The 22,183-nt window shown below is 29.2% G+C and overlaps 1 protein-coding gene across 3 annotated transcripts in view; it reads left to right on the forward strand.

The window, feature by feature from the left end:
* LOC118067098 (growth factor receptor-bound protein 14-like) overlaps window positions 1–22,183 on the forward strand; it is a 395,959-nt gene that overhangs the window by 25,779 nt on the left and 347,997 nt on the right. For 2 of the 3 annotated variants that reach the window (XM_035083655.1, XM_035083656.1), the window contains exon 2: window positions 233–625. In XM_035083655.1, the coding sequence (XP_034939546.1) occupies window positions 250–625 (376 nt within the window). In that variant the 5' untranslated portion in view covers window positions 233–249. Of the gene's footprint in view, window positions 1–232; window positions 626–670; window positions 807–22,183 lie in introns of those variants that run through there. The other variant, XM_035083657.1, reaches the window with a different exon arrangement.

A 22,183-nucleotide genomic window follows, 5' to 3' on the forward strand; every position in this document is an offset into this window, starting at 1 on the left:
GTAACAAATTTCGAAAATTTTGTATCTTATAAATTATAAAAATTGCGTAATCGCTCCAAAAATTAGTTATTTATTACGTACTATAAAGTTTAATTATTAATCATGTAATAACAATAACAATTTAATTATTAATCATTTTTTTGGTTATTCGTAAAGGTATTGTTTTTCGTAAATATTGATGGAATAATTTTATTTAACAGCCGGTAAAAAAGTTTTTCTTTGTCTGTTGCAGCTAATACAACTGCAGATATGGAAGGGAGTTCAAAGCCTTCGTGTTCATTTTGGAACAAAGATGAGGAAGATAGGGAGCCGATAGAGAATGTTAGAAATACAGTAAAAGCATTAAATGACAGTAATGTAACTAATAACTCATCAACTGACGATGAACTCATTAACATGTATAATTTTAAACGTGTGACGGCAATGCATCGATTGCAACAATCTAACAGAAAGTTACCATCAGTGAATTTTATAGACAGCGTTGAAGCATTTAATGGAATTGACCCATTTTACGAGATGAACAATAATAATGAAAGTCATATTGGATTTCTTGAAAAAAGCAATGAACAAGTGATGAATGGAGGGTGTCTGTGGTTCAACAATCGATACATCGAAATGTGCATCAGTAAGTTTCGTGCATGAAGTACTTGCAGAATCTTGTGGAAAATCAACTGGATTGCGAATGATGGATTTACGTTGTCCATCAGTTGGTGAAAAGGTCACGAATAGAAAAACTGCGTTGACCATGTCCCAATTATTCTCCGATTTTCGCCGTACGGCAAGCCGTCTTATGCACATTATCGCAGGTATCTTCTACAGGTTTAATCATTTTTAGCTTCAACTAAGAATACATTTACATCACTGGAAGATTTGCAACGTTATTAAATTACTTCAAAACATATTCTTGCCCAATGCTTGCTTTCATTTACTGCTATTTAATCATTTCGATATATTTTTTGATTCAAGGTGCTATTGAAAAGATCGATCGATTAAAATTAATATGTGCAACTAATATTTCGGATATTTAAGATAAAAAATACCACTTTTTTTCAGAAAATCAGTAATATATCGAGAAATAAAAAACATTATTTACGTTCAATAACTGATTCTTCTGTCAAATACTGTGATTAATATTTAGCTCCAAAAATAAAGTTACATTAAGTCGTCAATGTTGAAGGGTTAATGAACACATTGGTTATATCAAATTGCTTGTCTTAAGAATCAGAATGTACCAATCCTTGAAATTACTGGAAATAAGTTATTATGATTCCTTGGTTGTTTTTTAAATGATTCAAGTAAGAAACAGATAATCTTGGATTGTGATATTCTATCATTAAGAGTTGAAGAAAATGATGTTCTAGATCAATTCATCATTCATTGAAAATCAAAGTGTTTACAATGTTTAACACCAAAAACAAACTATGTTTACTAAAATTATATAGATTGTTCATGTCATTTAATTATTAAACATTTTAAGGGTTTTATTACTTCATACGATATTTTTTTGATTTGCAATGATCACTGACAAATTTCTTGCGTAAAAATTAGTCTACTGGAATAGTAATATTTAATGAATATTTTTTTTATAAAAAAATTATAAAAAACGGGGCCCATAGCCCCGTTCTGCCGCTGCAAGTTTATGTGTGTTATTATTGTAAATATTTTTAACATGCTACACAATGAGGGAGAATGGGGTAATTGTGAACACCTAAGGGATAACTGAAATGAAACAAAAGTAGTTAAAGCTTCGAACGTTTTTTATTATTGAAAGTATACTTGAATTAATAAAGCTAAACATTTCACAGTCAACGTAGAAGAATTTTAAATAAAAAATCAAATATTTATAAATAAACAAAACCTTGGTGTCCAGCATTACTCCACAGCACGTGAGATAATTAAAGATGGTGTGAATTCTATCTTTATTTAAGTTACAGATAAATCTTTTTAATGAACTTTCAGTAATCGTAAAGTTTTTGTGGGCCTTAAAGATTAAAGATAAATGAATTAAATTCATTACGTTTTATCATATCGTTATTGAGAGGATCTTCATGCTTTTCGCCACAATGTTACACACGTATTCCATTGTACTCAAAAATTCCGTAAAATTGTTGAAAAATAATGAAGTCAACATATTTTTTACATTGAACGCATTATCATTTTACTACTATTTGTCAGGCTTTGCATTTGGAATCGACTTCCACTTGTATTACTGAGAGTGTTTCCATCTCTTCTAACATGGCCAAACATAGGTGCCCACGATTACCGAGCCTCCGTGTCTACCCCACTGTACCCTACATTGTAAATCAAAGGTATCTTAAAATAACACACCTCGAAAATGTTCAATGTTAAGTTGATATACACAAACTATTGACCCTTATAATTATTTTTCACACACTCCGAGTTGTCTTGAGATCTATAGCTTGTTTATGGAGTTTAACATTAAATACGCGTATAGATATGTTTACTGCAACACACATTGGATTTACAGTGTATGTATACTTTATTCATGGCCATATCATATTTAACACACTTACACGTGTTATTTTCACACGTCTGTTAAATTTTAGATTTGCAGTAACAGTACAAACGAGGGTTGATATCAAATTTCAATACTTTGCTAGTTCAAGTCAACCATGGCCCAACGTTGGACCATAAATGAGCTAGTATAGTTTCTTTCTAAAAACGATTCATGAAACTATCAAAATATATTTTGCTTTTAAAATAGATACAATTTAAGTATAAAGTTGTTCTAACACATAAAATTTACATTATTTTTAGATTTTTGATTATATAAAAAGATTATTAGTAGTAGCAGTAATATTATTGTTCTAGCATGAATCATGATTGGAATTATAGTGGCAAGTTTAAAATTTTGCAAGGATACTTAAAATCCAATTCTTAGAATAACAAAAGTGAATCTGGTTTATGTCACATAATAATAAGAAAAAATGCAACACGCGATGGGATCTCATGCTACAAACAATACATGTTGTTATATATTTCCGTGACGAGTATTATACCGTTGAATGCTGTTAATAGTAGTTAGAGTAACGTTTAATTCTAAGAATTGGCAGGTAAATAAAGAGGTACATATTATTCATATATTTTATTTATCATGTGACATCCATGCTGTACTACGTTGTTAAATCAGGTCAAATAGAAATATTGGAAAACGTTTTTCATATGCTACTTGTATTATAAACTTATTATAAATATTGAATCGGTGAGAAATCAAAAAGATTATAAATGTTTATAAAATGTGTATAAACTGTCATGCCGTTGATAGGATTTAGGATTTTAGTCACTCTCAAAACTTTACTACACTAAATGTTTAACACTAGAGATTATTATAGTTCACAATAATGTATTGTGTTAATCACTTCTATTTGTGATCGAATATTCTTAACTTCTTAACAATATGATAATTCTTATCTTCCGCAATGAATCAAGAAAACTCTTTGAATTGCTAATTCTACTTTTGTGAAGGTTTCCTAAAAACTAAAAAATTATAAAAAAACCCAAAGTAGTTCTTCGCAAAAATATTACTGCACTTGAGAAAAATACCTAAAAGAGTTGCACTAAGTCTTGAGACAGAGACGTAAGAATATCTATGTGAGTGGAATTTTTATATGCCAATGGTATGGAGTAGCTACGGTTTAACAAAATACATAAATTCTACATTCTTCGATTTTTGGTGTTGAATGATAACATAAAATAAAGGTTTATGCATTCTTTATATCCACCTACATTTTTACGAGGATGTTAAACAGAAAAATTTCAACCTTTTGCTTATGAAATTGTTGAAGACAATAATATTTTCAAACTCACGTCAATACTATGAAAATTTCGGCACTGATTCAAATAAAGGAGTCTAAGTTGACAGTTGAAACTATTATCCAAACGTTACAGAAAACGGCTTCCAAATTTCGAACATAATAATTTTTAATATTTATTTATTTGTAAAGGTCTACGCCGAATAAAAATATTTATTAACTGACAGAAGAATTTATCAAGAAAACTGTCAATAGAAGAAGAGTGGTTTTCGGGAAACGCTGCATCTTTGAATTAAGAGAAATTTTTGGCGGGAGAAATAAGTAATAGAGAAATAGTTTGGTCGTAACGTGCGCACTATGAAATAGATTATAGTTTCTCAAGGAATTTCTAACCCTAAACAAAAATATTAAAATATCAATGCTCTCCAGTGGTCTGGATGCGACCTGAAAGGTCCACACTACCAACTTCCCAACGAAAAGAATAATAAGAATTATCTAATTTACCATTTTTTTTCAGTTTCTTAATTCTGCATAAAGAACGGCTGGACTGATTTTGCTAAAAACCTAATCAATTCTGAGTTGCGTAATTACCTGTCGAATGCAATTAGTTCCACGTCGATATCATTTTTTATTCTCGAGATAATTGAGGTGAAAAATAATTCCGAACGCACGTACGAACATACATCCACTGGAAAAGTGTCGTATTCAACTCTGGAGGCCTTGAAACGTGCAAATATGCCGAAATTCGGAGTTTGCAAAATCGGATCCATTACTGTAACTTCCAATTGGAAAGTTAAAAAAGGAAAGTGGCCAATAAATTCATTGGAAAACGCAAACAATTTGCAGTTTATCAACAATCCTTCTGCCATTTTTTGTGGAATTCCGTTAGCTAAAGTCAATATAAACAATTGAATAGTGTTGATTTAGAATACAATGAAGTTGAAACAAATGTAATTAAAATCTCATCGAAAACAGCCCCCTCCTTCTGGGCTGTACAAAAATGTGCGCCAAACATAAATAACGACAATGATGAAATTACAAAAAGTCCTAAAATCATTAAACGCCAAATATTTAAATCTACAAATCAACAATATATAAAATGGATTATTTTCTTTTATAAAATCTTACCAGTCACGCCAAGTTTTTGGTTGTTATGTTTATTGTGTCATTAAACGTACTAAATTTTTTTTCAAAAAAAAAACCCCGAAGAAAATAATTCATTTTAAATATTGTTGATTTGTAGATTTAAATATTTGGCGTTTAATGATTCTAGGACTTTTTGTAATTTCATCATTGTCGTTATTTATGTTTGGCGCACATTTTTGTACAGCCCAGAAGGAGGGGGCTGTTTTCGATGAGATTTCACCATTTTTTGTACATATCAACTGAAAAGAAAAATTTTAAAAAAAAATAAATCTTTTCAGATAATATTTTAATTATTTGTATATTCGCGCTCGAGCAAAATTAACTTGTTACCAACTTTATAATCTGTTAGTGGGAGAACTTCATAGCAATTAAAAACTCTGATCATCAACTTGATAAAAAAAAACGTATGATTGCTCCATGAATAAACTCTCATTTTACTCCATTTTTGCGCAACGAAATTTTTTCAATTTCGTATATTATGAATAAAGCAATGATAATACTTCATAGTATGCTTAATCGAAAGTGAACGATCGCTTTCCGAGCAAATTCTTAATTTCAGCCTATGTTTATGTTATAATAAGAAAAAAATTTTAAATTTAAAAATTATAACCTGCAAAAATCATCTTATAATTTGTATAGAGACACGGCAGTGCCTCGTCGAGACGTAAGGGCTAAATGGCGGCGATTTATGCTTGGCGCACGAGACACTACCGTATCTCTTGATATAAAAAATACGACTAAAATTTTTTTAGTAATTTTCTAAATTCAATAGCTATCCAATAGCATCTTTATAACTTTTGAACATCATAAATAATCAGTTAGAAAGTATAGTCGTTGATTTTAGTATAAATACATCATAATAAGATCTCATTTAAATCCATGTTAAATTTTATTATCGCATTTTATGATCTCATTAAAGTTAAAACTTAAAGTTAGTAGATCAAAACTGCATTTTTTGATTACTGCATAAACCTTCTAAACAGAGACTTATCATATTTTTTGTAAATCATTATCTGTTACTTTCATTTATTTTATTGTTGGTTAGTTACAGTTAATCATGAATAAAACGTAACGTCCAAATTTTACGATGTTTTTTTACGGCCAATCAGCATGCAAATAAAATGCTTACGGATATGACTTCGAATATAACGACTTCCGAGACAACCGATTTTGTAGGAAAAGATTCTATATTGGCTCATTCATAAATATATATTTTAGGAAAAAAATGTCTGTCATATATGGTGTGTTTTTTGTCTTATATATTATTTTGGTACATTGAATGGCAATGTATTTAATCAGTCTTAGACCCTCATCGTCAAAGTATAATATAGTTGCATTAGCAAAATAAAATAGAACAAGACATAAGTGAATCCTTTATTATTATCTATAGCTACTACTTACTGTTGTCTATTCTTTACTACAGAGTATAATCTCTATATTACAGGTATCTTCTCTTCTTTCAGTTTTATTTTTTTCCACCACTATTTTATTTTTTTCTTTGTTTTTTTTTTTGCTACATTATGGTACTTCTTCCGTACTATTATGTCTAAGTCACTGAGAAACGACAAAAAACCATTACTGCTACGATTCTCCCAAAGTAATCTAAAAAATCTATCCGTTGTCAAGAGGCATCGAGTCTAAAGAATAAAGATATTTACGCTTAAACTCAAATTTTTTCCCTTAAGAGCTGATTAGAATTTTATATATCAATTTAATTCAAAGCTGAAATTAGACTCCAGAATAAAATATTAGTCTCTCAGAGTCTTTATATTAGAGACTAGTTAACAGTCGTTGAAAAAGTAATTTTTTGGGATCCTAAGCCTTCGGCTTTGATGTAAGTTTTTACGAGTAGAAAAATTATGGTATTATGTCAGGTGAAGTTCTTTCTAGAAAAATAAATATGCTAAACTGATTAGTGCAAAAAGTCACTCGACGTGTTTGAATATGTTATTAAAGTATTTGAAATTTATCAATCCAAATTTGGAGTAAAATATTTCATTCTTTCTCTTCAGTATTATTTAATAGCTGTGAAGACGAGTAACTATAAAAAATATTACGATTAAATGATTCATAAATCTTTTTGAAGTTTTTAATAAAAGTATGAAAAAAATGATGAAATAAATGCGTCAATTTTTTGTTAAAGTTTAATCTCTGTTACACTGACATTTGTATCAGACTGAACATATTGATTCAGTAAAGTAAATCTAGAGTCTTTGAAGTTCTTTAAAAATGTTGAGCACTTTTATGGCCAATAAATGTTGATATACTACCGAGTAAAAAGATATTTGTTACTCGGTCGTTATTCAATCTTTATTCTTCATTATTATCTGCAGTTTCTACCGACTGAACGTAGTTTACTGTCTTCATTATGTCATTTCTCTTTTTCTGGCTCATTAGCTTGCATGGTGCACACATTTTTATAATAAATTAAATAGATTAAGATAAAAAAGAAAACAATTTATTCGTGGTCAGTTTCAATTTATCAGATACAGATATGATCACACTAGAGTAATTTCAATTTTGAGGGTGACTATAAACCGTCAATGCTAGTCTTGTTGTTTAACCGCACTGTTAGAGATAAAACACTATGGACATGTGGTTACATAGTAGCCAGTATTGCATTCATTTCCGGTGCACGAAAGGCAAAATGGGACGAAACATATTGCGTGCTCTTATACTTGCTCATCAAGTCTGAAAAACGAAGTGAAGATAACGTGAAAGAGAAAGAAGTCGAGGGTGATGTGCCAGGATGTATTAATATTGCGGTCTTGACTTTCCGCACCTTTCATCTTTCCGTCTACTTGTGGCTTATTACTTGGTCGAAAGAATTGATGTTTATGCCAAAAGATTCAAGTACTACAATACAAGCTAAATGAATATGCTTTCTCCTTGTTTTTGGAAATAAATTTTTCAATTGATTTTAATTTAAGCCGAAGAAACAAGTATTGAAAATTTTCTTTACAAGGATGTTCCGAAATTTAGATGAATTCGAACTTTTCTAAAACTCATGTGAAATCTTTCTATGATTTTTTTTATTAACTCCAGATAGGTCACCCCATGAGGGAAACACCAGCAAGAATGGTTATTTATTGTTTAAATAAATGACAAAACACTCGAATGGCTCTCAAAAAACTAAGTGTATTCTTTTGATTCTTTGAAATTTTTATGTTTTCAGAAAGTATTGATAGCTCGAGTAAAAATAAATAGGCCCAAAAGAAGCCCAAAACACGCCCAAAATGAAAAATAAGCCCAATACAGGCCCGATTGAAGCCCAATCTTGACTTAGAGAAATTTTCAGTGCCCAAAACAAGCCCATTACAGGCCTAAATTTTGAAGGAGCCCAACTGAAGCCCAAAAACATTTTCTAGGCCTAAAACACGCCCAATTCAAGCCCATTTTCTAAGATCATATTCGAAAATGATGACAATAAATTATTACAAATGTAAATTTGTAGCACGAAAGTTAATTTGATGATAAGTTTTTATGAAAATTTTTTTTCCTTTTCTAGATTTTTAAAATATTTTTGGCCTTGGATTGGGCGCATTATGGGCCTCGAGAATATTTTTGGGCTTCAATTAGACGTGTTTTAGGCCTGCAAAATAGTTTTAGGCTTGAATTGGGTCTCCTTTAGGCGCGCCCGAAAACTGATCATTTTTACTCGGGAGATCATGAAGATTAAAATGAATAAATAATTGTAAGTTAAAAAAACTAATTTACGGCGTTTTCTTCATTAATTGACCTAAAGCGTTGGTAGATATTATGTTGCAATGTTGCCAAATGTCAATTCGGATAAAAAATTATAAATTAAATGTTAAGAAATGTAATTTCGTTTTTTAATTTTCATAATGAAAATGTTAATCTTACAATTATTCTTGTTACAATAGAAAAAAAATATTGAATACAAGATTTAACAGAACATGTGGCAACGTTGCATCTTAGAAACTATTGCGGTTTTTTCCTCATAGTGTGACCTATATTGTTAGAGCTCACTATGTGACCTATCTAGGGTTAATAAATGAATGCATTCTTACCATACTCCAACCAAATCGCTCCAACTTCTGATCGTATAGGTAACAAGTTTTAACCCAAAAATTATTTCCAACCCGTGTAGCCATTAGGAAACAGATTGCCGTCAGACTTTCGATGTTGCTGTCTTTCGGTTTCCTAACGTAAAATCAACGTCAGACGTCAGATGCTGCTGCAGAAAGGAAACAGACGTATGTAAATCTGTGGACAATTCTGACGTCAGATCTCGGCTACAAGGGAAATATTACTTTTAGGTTTCACTCACTTTTAGGCAAAACGAAAAAACATCAATTAGACTAGCTAACTCAATAAAGCTCAAAATTATCCCTAAACTGATTAATAAATCGTTTGGTTACACGAAATACTGATAGAAAAAAATAATTTTACTCGTTGCTTAATTTTAAGCGAAGTTTGCTGTAACTAAATAAAAAGTAAGCTCCAAAAAAATATATTATATTTTTATGACAATAAATAAGAAATTATTATGAAAATTTACTATTCTAAATAAAAATTATTTGGATGTCACAATCTTTACTAGGTACATATTAAAACTTATTCTCTACATTTAATTAGGCACTTAAAAATTATAATATCATTAAAAGGATATAATTCATTTTAGCAAACCATATCAATAGAAGTATTTCTCAAGAAATTGTTAATATAAAAATATCCGGTAAACTAAGACATAATTTTAGTTTTACAAATTATAAAAAGTATTTATGAAAAAATTATGTTTTAGACAATTTTTACAAACCCATATTAATTTTATATATTTATTTCATCATTTTAATACCTACTTTGCAAAAATATAAAATGTGGATTTCAAAAATTTAATGTTCACTCAATGGTAATTTTTCTTAAAAGCTTCGAAATTTTGAATAAGAACTCAAACTGTTACCAGATTATTACAAGCTTACTAATTTTTGTTTAATTTCTGATCATTTCTGGTAGTGCTTTATAAATCCATGCAAAATACCTTGTCTTGCAGTAATGTTCGTTGTTTCATTTATAGAGATTCAAAATATAGAAACGCAAGTCAAAACAAATCTGTCAAATCTTAGTAATTTGGTAGAACAAAACGGATTTTGTAAAGCTGTCCAAAACAAAGTTTATATTTATATGATAATAGTTTTCTGCTGTTAATTGTATTGTTATAAATATTTAACTCGAAAAAATTAATTGATTGTATCCCATACTTGAATTTACAATTCTGTGTTAATTTTTCTTTGGGTTAAAATTTTTAAATAAAAAAACCCGTTTTTAATGCTAATTTTATAAAATAAAATTTAGAAATTCACATAAGCAATGCAAGGAAAAAATGCACTAACAATGCAAATGCACTTTGCAAGGAAAAAAGTGGCATTCGTGACGAATTGATATTGAACCGAGCTTTTAATGCTATACGAATAAATGACCCTAAGCACTGATTCTATTCTTCTAAGTCTACCAGCAGAATTAGTAGATGTATAGGTTTTGTAGATTTGAACCAGGTTGTCATTTGTGATGCGGGAGTTTCTAAAGCGCAATCAGTGGAATTGATGAGACATGGTAGAAAGTTGTCCATTTTACATCTGTGCTACAATTACATCTATCATAGTTCATGGATCAGTAGATTTTTTTTATCAGTACAGGTTATTTATTCATGTATAACAACTAATTTAACATACTTATAAATTAAAACTGGTTGGCCATCAAATATTTCACTTAAGTCTTATTGATCTCCTTCTGAAACAGCAAGTATACTTCTTATGAACATCTTTAAATGACGTAATTTGTGATAATAAATTTCTAATCATCTTTTTGTCGATGTTTCTTCTTAAAATGAATCTGTAAATGTTAGAAAAATTTTCAAAAAAAAAAAAATTACAATTTGAACAAAGTGCAGCGAATACAATTTTAATAGAAAATATCAATTTTCTATTTAACTCTTTAATACTCTTTTATGATTGTTAATATTAATCATGGCTATTTAACATGCATGATTTTAACCATGTTGTCTAATACATAATTTTCATTGTTAGATGTTCATCGTATCTACTAGCTAATAAATACAGTAATAAAGAACCGCTTGATGACTGATCATCAATACAACTCCAAGCAAATTATAGAGGTAGTTCTTTTATGATGCACACAGTGATGAGAGGTTTTTTTCGAAACCATTTAAATGTTTCATTCTAGTATTATTATGTTATGATGTTGAATGGCTTGAGAAATATTTAAAATATTTATATCAATTCTCATAAATAAATATTTATAACTTATCATAGGTTGTAAAGTTAATTTAATGCTTCAATAACTTTTTTCATTATAAAGTTTCTACATAGTTATAGAGTACACGGATATTTGTTAAGTTGTCACGGTTACTTTCTTAAGTGCGCTAACATTCTAAGGCATTTATTCACGGCGTGATTTGACTCAACATTCTTCAAATTCCATTGAGCTCGTTGCTCTGTCACTAGTTTCCCATAATTCTACAAGTCATTGTATAATTGAATGTATTTGTCTAGGAGTCGAATGGTTTCAACGTATATTAACCCTAGAATCATTGAATCATTTAACACCAATTAATTACGTTTTCAATGTGATGAATATATTCATCAAACGAAATCTTTAAACGGTAAGATAATCTTAATTGATTACAAATGACTTCTATGTTAAACATAAATATTATTGTTTTCTTATTGTGGAAATTAATAAAAAGAAATTTTTGAGATTCATTTTATTCTAATAAAATATTTATTATCACAGTTAAAAGCTGCATAATTTATTTTGAATATTTACGAAGTCGACTTTTAAATGCTTTGAGGAATTTACTTGAAGTTCTATAATTTATTTATGGTATTTGATATTGAAAACATTTTAGGTGTTTAGTTTTTTTAAGTATTTGTTAAACATTGGATTTGCAGAAGTGTTATTATTATTGATAGAAGAAAAGAGGGTGAAGTTGAACACAAAAAAATCGTAAATCAAAAAATTAATTAATATATTAACAAATGTTGGTAATTTTTAGCGTAATAATAAATTGAAAAATTGATTAACTAGAAGAGCAAAAATTATCTTTACGCTGATTTTAATAAATTAGTACATTTTCTCGAGCATTTCACTTCATCCTCTCTTTTCCTATTATTATTAATAAATTTTAGATAATTTGTAACTTAAGATAACTTTATTGAAGCAAAATTTTAACTTTTCAACATTATTTGGCATGAATAGAAATATGTCTAAATTACATTTCCTTCATATGAATCGATACTAACGTATTACACCAGTTAATAATTGAACTATATCTAAAATTAAATGTCCAACTGTAATCTAATATAATATTCATATTTACATTTGAATGGAAATTAATTAGCTGTAATTCGTATTTGAGATATTTATCTTCCTACTCTATTGTCAAACATGTTAACATCAGTTGCTTCAAACTGAACTGATCAAAAATAAAACTTTAAAAATGCCTATTTACATTTTAGTAACGGCAATGGTATTGAATATTTCAAAAATTAAAATAAACTTTATTCCAAAATTCTTGGTAAAGTATTGGCAGAATCATTGATCTAATTATTTTTCACAAAATTCACTGTACGGATTAATCAGTTTCAATTAATTATGATACGATGGTTCGTGGACTACTTCATTATTGTTAATTTAAACCCTTGGATTATTCAGTACAAAATTGGAGTTCATAAAAATCTTGATAAAGTTATTTTACAACAGCATTTTGAAAGGTGTCATTATGGAAATTATCAGAGCTCGTAATCATTGAAAATTTACATCGATAATAGGTAAATCACTGGTTTATTACTTATTTACATTTTTATTCATTTCATATCATCAGTTAATTTTACAAGTAATCTAGACATTATTTCTGTTCCAAGCTTATTGGAACTCATTTCTATTTGTTTATAACTAAATTTCAATTATCATGAAAATTAAATAAAAAACTACAAAATAATTAATTGTTTTTATTTGTTTTGTTTATGTGCTTTTAGTTATGATAAACAATGGATAAAGAATCTTATGATGAATATTGTATATAGTTTAAGTTGTCCCATTTATATTATTCTGATACTAATTAGTCATTCATCGTACAAATTAATAGTTCTATGTCAAAAAAATTATAAATAATTGAAGTCTCGTTTACTTGAGTTCTAATGTATTTTGAAATCTATTTAACACAAAGACACGTGAATGATTATATGAACATATAAATTATCTAATTATTTTTGGAAATGAGACAAGAAATTTAAGAATGAGTGAAGAAAACATTAATTTAGAAAATGATAATTTTTATAAATCGTGAGAAATATTATTCAGACACTTTTTATTTTAGAATGTTGATGACATTGACATTTCATGACGTAGTATTGGTTGAATAAGGAAGAGAAGTTATAGAATAACAGACACTTTATCTATTTATCATATTGATGCTCGGTTGCCTAAAAGAAGAAGTGACATATCCAAGCTTGAGTTAGGTCAGGTTAGAGTGATAAAAAAACTGACTTTTTCTTTCTCTTGTATCAAGAATTGACGTATCGATTCTTGATTTTCATCGACCCAGTTTAGTTTCTAGTTTCATGCTCCCATTTTGATGGAGATCAATACAGTGGTTACAGTGGATAACTACAGTCACCAATACTATCATTATTCATCCATTACAGGCTTAATTACTCTACAAATAGATGGTTAATGAATTTTCTTTTAGTTGTAGTTTTTTGAAGAAAAATAGTGGATAGTTTGATTATTCAATAATAGACTAAGAATATTACTATTTAGTTAATGAAACCTAGAATATATAAAGATATTGATTTTATTTTGAATTATTTGCAAAGAAATGTGATCTACATGAACTTCAGTCATATATTTTATCCTTTTTTCGAGCTGTTAGTATCAAACAGAGTGCTTGAGTTCACAGCTTAGACATGGGTTCAAGATTTATTGTAAAAGCTGATCTTTGTTGTTCTATACCACTACAGTGATACTAAGAAATTTAATTATTCAACAAGCTGTTGGTACTATGTAAGAGCTTACTACTTGATGCAGTAATCGACAACACGTTAGGATCGATTAATAAATTAATGTAACACAGTGAATTCACAATTTAAGTTTCATAGTCATAATAAGTTGAATTTAGTAAAAAAACATTGGGTTTGCTACGAACTTATTCAATAGTAGCATCGTTATATAATTGATATGCATTAAATGCATTGAGTTATGGCAGATGCTTTTGTATATCATGTTAAAAATTATTTAATTTAATTTTTAGAGCAGGTCAGTTTATGGCAAATTTTGTATTTTTATAAAGTTCACATTCCATTACAATACAAAGTTCTCAATTAGGTTGAATTTTTTGTTTCAAAAATGTGTTTGGATGAATAATAAAATAGTGTATAAATCGGTTCACGTTTGAAAATTGTACAGCCTGTATACGACTTTTTATGGTTTAGAGTCTAAATAATCCTCGCAATATTTTAGAGTGTTGCAGATTTTTAATACTCATTCATTACATACTAGCAATCTTTTTTAGATTTAAGCTATATTTCGAATGAAAAAATTTGTGTTATGTGCTGTTATTTTTCTATTCCCTTAAGAATTTGCATCAGATGATTGATGGTGGTCTGATCCTGATTGTCCTGATAATTAAAAAAGTGATAGTGTTGTGACCAATTCAGATTTGGTCATTCAGAAGTGAGTGTTTTTAAGTTTATCTCTATTCTGGAGTTTATATCTATTATATAATATATAATTATATGTCATAATACAATATTATATAATGTAAAAGTTACTAAACTACAATGAAGTTTTTAAAGTTAGTCTCATCCCATAATCTTTTGCTATTTCTGCAAAAGACACTTAACAAGTCAACAATCCTCACAAATGATTTGATCTTCACTCGATTCCAAATGAAAATATAGGAAGAAAGTCTACCCACATTTCATTTATGTTTGGATTTGAACAAAAACAAAAGTGTAGCAAATATTGACAAGCAACTCACACACGTTTGCCATTCATAAAAATACAAAAATTCATTTTTTCGAAATGCACACTGGCTATCCGTATGAGAGTGTTTTTCTCTCAAGAGTTCAGTACGAGATAGGTACAAGACTGCTAGTTTACCGACTGTATGAAGCCAATGTTATTATTAATAGATAACTTAGCAAATTTACTGAATCACAAGTTTTCTTGTAGTATTTGGCCCCTTGAAATACCTCTAGTCATATTTCGTTAGCTGTGGCATGCTTCAATGCCAAATAGTTTCTCTGAAATTGATTTCTAAAATATTTTCAAGGTTTGAGGTTTTATTAAATTTTAAGCCACCTTATTAATAGCTTGCAGTGCTTGATACATAAATCACTTCAATTAGTAAAACTTATTTGATAAAAAGCTTAAGTAGTAGAACATTCAACGTGTAACTTAGGAGATCAGGTGGAGAAAAGAGATAAAAATGTATACAATTATCTTTTTTAGATCAGCTTGACTGCTTTAGCAAAATCTACCAATCTCTATTGGTCCAGATCTAATTTAAATCATAGAAAAAATGTGTCCGTTTGTCAAAGAAAATGAATTATCATTTAATTAAAATCTCGCTGACAAAACAGTTTTAGCCGGACTACGTTTTTTTATTTCAGCTCAAGACGTATTCGTAAGAAAATAATTAAAATCTGCATCAGTAAAATAGGTTTTTTGATAGTTTAAAATTACTAGTCCTTCTGTAACAAAAAGTTTAGTAAATAGTTTAAAACAACTGCTTTTAAACGATGCAAAAATTTTCCGGTCATACTCAAGCAGTTTTTTTGTGCACTTACAGCATTATTATAACTTTAACATAATTAAAAATCTGAAAAAGAAAGAAAAACATAATCTGTATACAAACTAGATTAGTCATTCACCTCTCTATGATCGTTTATTACTCCATTCACTCGATATCAATAGATGATATTTAATCAGGTTAATGATATTTCAATATTACATATAGACACATGCTGATCGATAGTGGAAATTGTTCAGTTTTCAATAAGTGTTCAGTATCTATTATATCATAAACAATGTATGTATACCTACATATGAAAGACATAAATACTAATCGATTGGTAAATTGTTCACGAATAAATTGAAAAATATTGTTTGCTGATAGATACATACATTTCAAAACATTGTTAGCAAAGTTTTGAATGCGAATTGTTCGTCAGTCTTGTATCCTCGTAAAAGTTTCTATAACCACCAGATACTGGGGACAAAGACCTCATCGAAGGGGAGGCATGAATGGATTGAGTTTCTATAGTTTCCTGTGGTTGTTCGTATGCGGTGAACGATCGAAAACGTGAGTGTATATAAACCATCGTGCGCGCGTCGAGCGAGAACTCGACAGAGAGGGTCTTCGAACCTATACCGGACCTTCCCTAACTGTGTTCACGTAGAGAATGAGCAAAGTGTTGAGATGACTGCAGGAAAGCCTGAATGCGGTTGAATGGCAAATGTGAAGTCTTATGATATAATAGAGGAATAGAAAATCTAGAAAAATACCAATAGCTCAATTGATGATTAACTCCAAGTCTTACCAAATATTCTTACAGAAACACTGTCTTCTCAATGATATAAATATAATTGTTAAAACTTTTTAAAATTTTTATTGAGTATGAGTGTCCATTTTTCGACAGACATCGATCGATGACCTTTCTGTCAGATTCTATGATGTAATTTTTTTTGAACATATTAATTTATTTTACCAAAAGCAATTACTTGTTAATTCTCAAGTATAATTTATTTTAAGCATGCCCAAATGTCTATTGGGCTTTTATTACACTATAAATCTCAAGATTTTACATACGTGTTGAAATAACACGCGTAAAGTGTGTTTAATATAAAATGCCCATTGACAAACTATGCATGATTTGTAGACACATGTTACACGTTTCGAAGTGTGTAAAAAATCTACAGTTTGTTTACGGTATTTAATATTGAAGAGGCTTAATGTGTTAAAAGTGTCTTCAACTAAGATTTGCAGTGTAGGAATTGGTTGGGTTAGCGTAAACTAGGCATTCCCGATCTATGCATGGAATCAAATAATTATTACATATATGAAACACTTCAAGTGCTTGACAGAAAAAATTTAACATACTTATAAATTAAAACTGGTCGGCCATCAAATATTTCACTTTTTTTCGGCGTGTTATGCATACAGAAGTTTATTAAGTAAATATTAAAATTTATATAAATATATTAAATTTATCCAACAGTATTATGTTGAAAGAAAATTATACTATTCATTATTAACTAACTTTAAAGTGGCAAAATTATTACCAAATTATAACTTACATTTTTGGTGTAAAAATCATGTTATATTAGTATAAATTTCACCCTTTCATGTAAATTAATATTTCTTTCCAGTTTATTTTATCACAAGGTTGGCTGTAGTGAAGAAAATTTCACCTCTTCTGCAGGATCAATTTCCCTTCTTTTACAGGGTCATTTCGGTCTTCTCATTTTCTTGGTGTAGTAAAAAAATATATCAACATTAATTAAAACAGTACATTTATTTTAATCCTCAATAATACCATGCTATTTATTTATTTTTAAATAAATTTTCAGTTGGTTTTTCTACTAATTCATTGGTAGTATAAACATTTTCTAAATCTCTAAATTTACTTTCTACTGATAATAAAAACTGATTCAAATATTCAAAATCTATTAGCTTTCAAATTTTAGGAAAGCTCTTATTCTATCCAAACATAATTAAGCTAAATTTTTGTAAGTAAACTACAAATTTAATGCCGTTACTTGTAAAAAAAATTTGATTTGACATGATTGGTAAAATCATCATATTACAATTAGTTGAAAAATAGTAAAATAGACACACAATTTATGTACATTACTAATCAAAAATTTTAAAGCACTCCGAATGAACTTAAATAGGCCTAAAACATACCCAAAATTTAAAAAAAGCCTTATATAGGACGAATTAAAGCCCAATCTTTACTTCAAAGTATTGTTGTGTCCAGTACTCTTACAAATCAGAGTAGACTTGCACTGATGAAAATAATTTATGAATTCAAGATATTGTTTAAACAATGATATTTTATCGTTTAAATATTATTTTATCAACCATTTTAAGTAAATTATTTTTTTGTACTTGTTAACTATTTACAAGTATATTCTGATTAAGCTGATAAAACTTCATAATTTAATTTATTTACTTTTGTAAAATAAATAATTATCTGTATTAAAAGAAGAGATTTTAGTCAAAATTAAAACGGATCCATTACTAATGCAGCATTAAATTTCCGTTAAAGATATTGTGCTAATAATGTACTAATCTTACTTTCTACTAGAATTTTTAAATTGAAGTTTTTTTTATGAACTTTACTTGAATTATTATCAACATGTAACTTCTATATAAGAAGGAAATTAATCTTTCATACATTATAAGTGTATTTACAACAATTAATTACGGTAATTTAAATAACTTTGAACCCTCATTACGGCTAACATTCTTTAGATAAAGACGATATAGACTGCTCTCTCGTAATAATCAAACATCGTTAAAATTCATCGTTTGATAGACTGGTTTATTGACTCTGACATGCTTTACAATTATAAAATAAATGTGTTCAATTACACAGTAGTTATTATTTCAAAAAAGTCATATAATTGTTTATAGTATATACGTTATCAAATTGATAAATCTCTTAATTAAACCTCGAATATTTGCAAATATTTTTAAGGGTATCGTAAAAATAAACTTGATCTGTTTCAACTGCAAAGATTATAATTTAAGCTTCTAATTTTGTATTAAATAATAAAATTTATAATAGTAGTAGTGTATGATAGAGTTCTAAGAAAAATTATAGATAAAAGCTATTAGTACACATGGTATAATAAAAATTAAATCAAAAAGAAACCGCTTCAAACCGAATTAAATTAAAAATACTTATAAATCGTAAAGAACAACACAGTTATTTATTTATTTTTTTTATTTAAATAAATTGATGACTTTTTTCGTTCGAAAATCCATGTGCTAATTTTTTTCTATAAAATTGAGTATAATATTCTGACTCTTGTGATAAAAAATTTTACGAACGAGTTCTACGTTAATACACTTAGAAGAAGGAAACACTTTTATTCGGCTTATATGACTTCATGACTCCATGAGAAACCTTCCGAGTAGTAAAACTGAATAAAACGTTAAACCTGCTTAAACCCATATACCGTATATATACAAGTGAATAATAAAATGTACCTATAAATAATGTAAAAACTGGTAGATTATGACAGCCGAAATTTCCACATTAGCAATAACTTCTAAGTAATATGACTATCAGAACATCATAGCTTCTTTTCTGTATTTAAATTTGTATGTATTTTCGATTCATTTTTCAGAATTACTCTTGTATCGCATTGAGTACAGCATTTTATTTTTTACCTTTCGACTGGGTAATGGAGTATCTCAATGTCAATAACAGATTACTACTCATACGTCAATATGTTTTCGTGGTAACGATATATAGAGGCATATTTTGTATTATCAAATAAATACCTGTGATAACGACTATCACAAAATGTGTACCTTTTTCCTTTTCATAACGTTGGTTATACTTTTTCAGTGTAGTTTAATATAAATAGTGGATGATTTTTTGTTATCATTTTATTTTTTCCGCCTTACCTTCTATTCTTACCTTGGCGTCTGGAATAGGCGTGGCGCGTGGGAGAGTGAAATAGAAGTCAACCACTTTTATCAACATGTAGCTCTCTAAATACTGATCTATAAAATAGAACGAAACAACAGATATCAAGCGATTGTTGGCTAATTTTTTGAGATGAATTACTAATAAATCTCTTGAAAGTTATCGAATACCAGTTGAATGATTTTTATTGAAAACAAATGAATCATAAATATAGCTTTTCGATCTGTATAAACTCAAGAAAAGAAGTTGAATATTTGTTGCCTAATTGTTCAAACGGTTCTCTAAGTCACAGATATTTTACGTTTTTGGACGAAAAAATGGTTGAATATCAACGAGTAATTCCTTAATAAGTCAGGAACGAAAAATTGTGAAGAATCATTTTTTTATTAATTAATGCACACTTTTAATTGCTTATCAATAAAAGTAAAATATATTTCAAATTATTACGTGTAAAATGATGAATATTACTAATGTTGATTAATTAATAAATGTTTGATGATGACAAATACCACTGACACTAAAATGTTGTTCAAATGAAAACTAATCGATTAAATATTAATTTATCGAGAAGTTAAATTAAAGTTGACTACTGGAACGTCTAATTAAATAATGTAATTTAATATTTAAAAGTTTTAATTATTTTTAAGATAATTAATGTATGTATATGTTGACCTAGATTTTTATTAAATAAGTAAAAAATTACATATAAAAGTTGAATTTTGATGTGAAAACGAAGTTTTTATTGAATTCTATAAACTTTTTTACAATACCATAAGAAAAATTGTTACAAAACAAAATTTATGGATAACTGCTGAAAAATATAAAAATATCCCACTGCGTACTTCTGAAATAGAAACGCTTATTTAGAATCTAACTATCTGTTATAATTACAATAAAATATGTCAAGATACTTTCAAAAGAAAAAAAAATCGAATTCTTCTTTTCTTGATAAAAATAAGATTTTCTATATAACTAAAGAATTATTGGATCAATTCAGTTCATAATAGATGCAAAATATAATAGAATTCAAGTTACCCTCATGTCTAATAAATAGAAAAAATACGAAAATGTGTCTATCAATCATTTACAATGACTTTGAAAATCCCAAAACATGAATATTCAATCGAAACTTCGTTTTTAAGATGATTACAATATTTTTTCGATTCCCTCATAAAAAAGGCGGGAAGTTAAAAATAGAACCACAACAAAGAGTACTACTATACCCTGCAACAGACAAATTAAAACTCCCAAAATATTCACGACTGATATGATTTTTTTTGGGATTTACAGCAACATAAATTATTATTAAAATCAGAAATATCAATTTTCCAACAATGAAATAAACGAATTGAATAATAAAAAAGCAATCTTTTGAATCAATAAATGCAAATTTTTTCGAGACGCAGAATCTCAATATAATACAGGGTGTGTCATCTGGAAGGAAGCTGGAAGAGGTTCCAGACACGCACGATAGCGCGAAAGGTTGAAACAGAGCAGGAGGCAAGCAGCAGCACCATAAGCTCCGAGAGAAAGAGGTTGAGTTGGTCAATATCCTCTTTCTCAGTGATCAGGCGATACAAATGCCAAAATGGCGGGTTCACGATTTCTGGTAGTGGCCTCGAGACTCAAGGGTGGTCGTTGCGAGGATGCGTAGTGCATTTATTGCAGTTATGATAGCACCGAAGCACGTTGCATTGTTATTACTCTGTCTCACTCTAAATGCGAGTTATCGATCGCCGACAGGAACATGCTATGTGGCGCGTCCATTTACGTACCACATCTGGTGTCTCACTCGTGTGTATGTAATTCCACCAGTCTGACTCTTTTTCGTCTGGGATCGTCTGTCCTACTCTTTCGTTTACTACTGGTGCAATGCCCCTCTTTTTCAGCTGTCTGATTCACGCTCGGCGAGTTCTCTTTGTCTCTCTCAGTCTCCCACTGACGACGACGCTACTACGCTAAGCCCACGTGGCGCAGGCGTGGGTTTGTTGTCTTTCGATCTTACTCGCACTTTCCGTAGTGATACCAGCCATTCTCTTTTGCACCAATCGACCTCTTCGTCTGCTCTTATACCTCGGGCAACGTCCGCTGCATTTATTGAACCGATTCTCACTCACTCTCTCGTTCTCCCTGTCAGCTCCCTCCTCTGACACCCACTACCCACTCTACCTCTCGTCAACCACGCTCCCCACTTCCTCTAATGTCTCTGCATCACTTGGCTGCTACTTACGGGCTGCAACCACTACTATACTACGACTATTACTACTACTTCTACTATAATTTCTACGCGACTACAATGAGTTACCTCAGTACCGTTTTCTTCTCTCATTCTTTCGTTATTTTTTATCCTTCTTAGCCATCTAGTCTAGCTCCAGTATCTAGACTAGACAGGACCATCTGTTTTTTCCTGTCATTCTTTCTTCCCTAGGTCCGATTCTTTATCTTCTCCGAGCTCGATTATTCTTTATTCCTTTTATTCTTTTTACATGTGTATGCTGGTAAATATATTTTCTACGTATGTATACATATATAAGTGTGTAGAAATAGTACTAGATA

This window comes from Chelonus insularis, unplaced genomic scaffold (assembly GCF_013357705.1).
Source record: "Chelonus insularis isolate UGA/USDA-ARS -01 unplaced genomic scaffold, ASM1335770v1 contig_35_pilon, whole genome shotgun sequence".
Taxonomy (NCBI): Eukaryota; Metazoa; Arthropoda; class Insecta; order Hymenoptera; family Braconidae; genus Chelonus; species Chelonus insularis.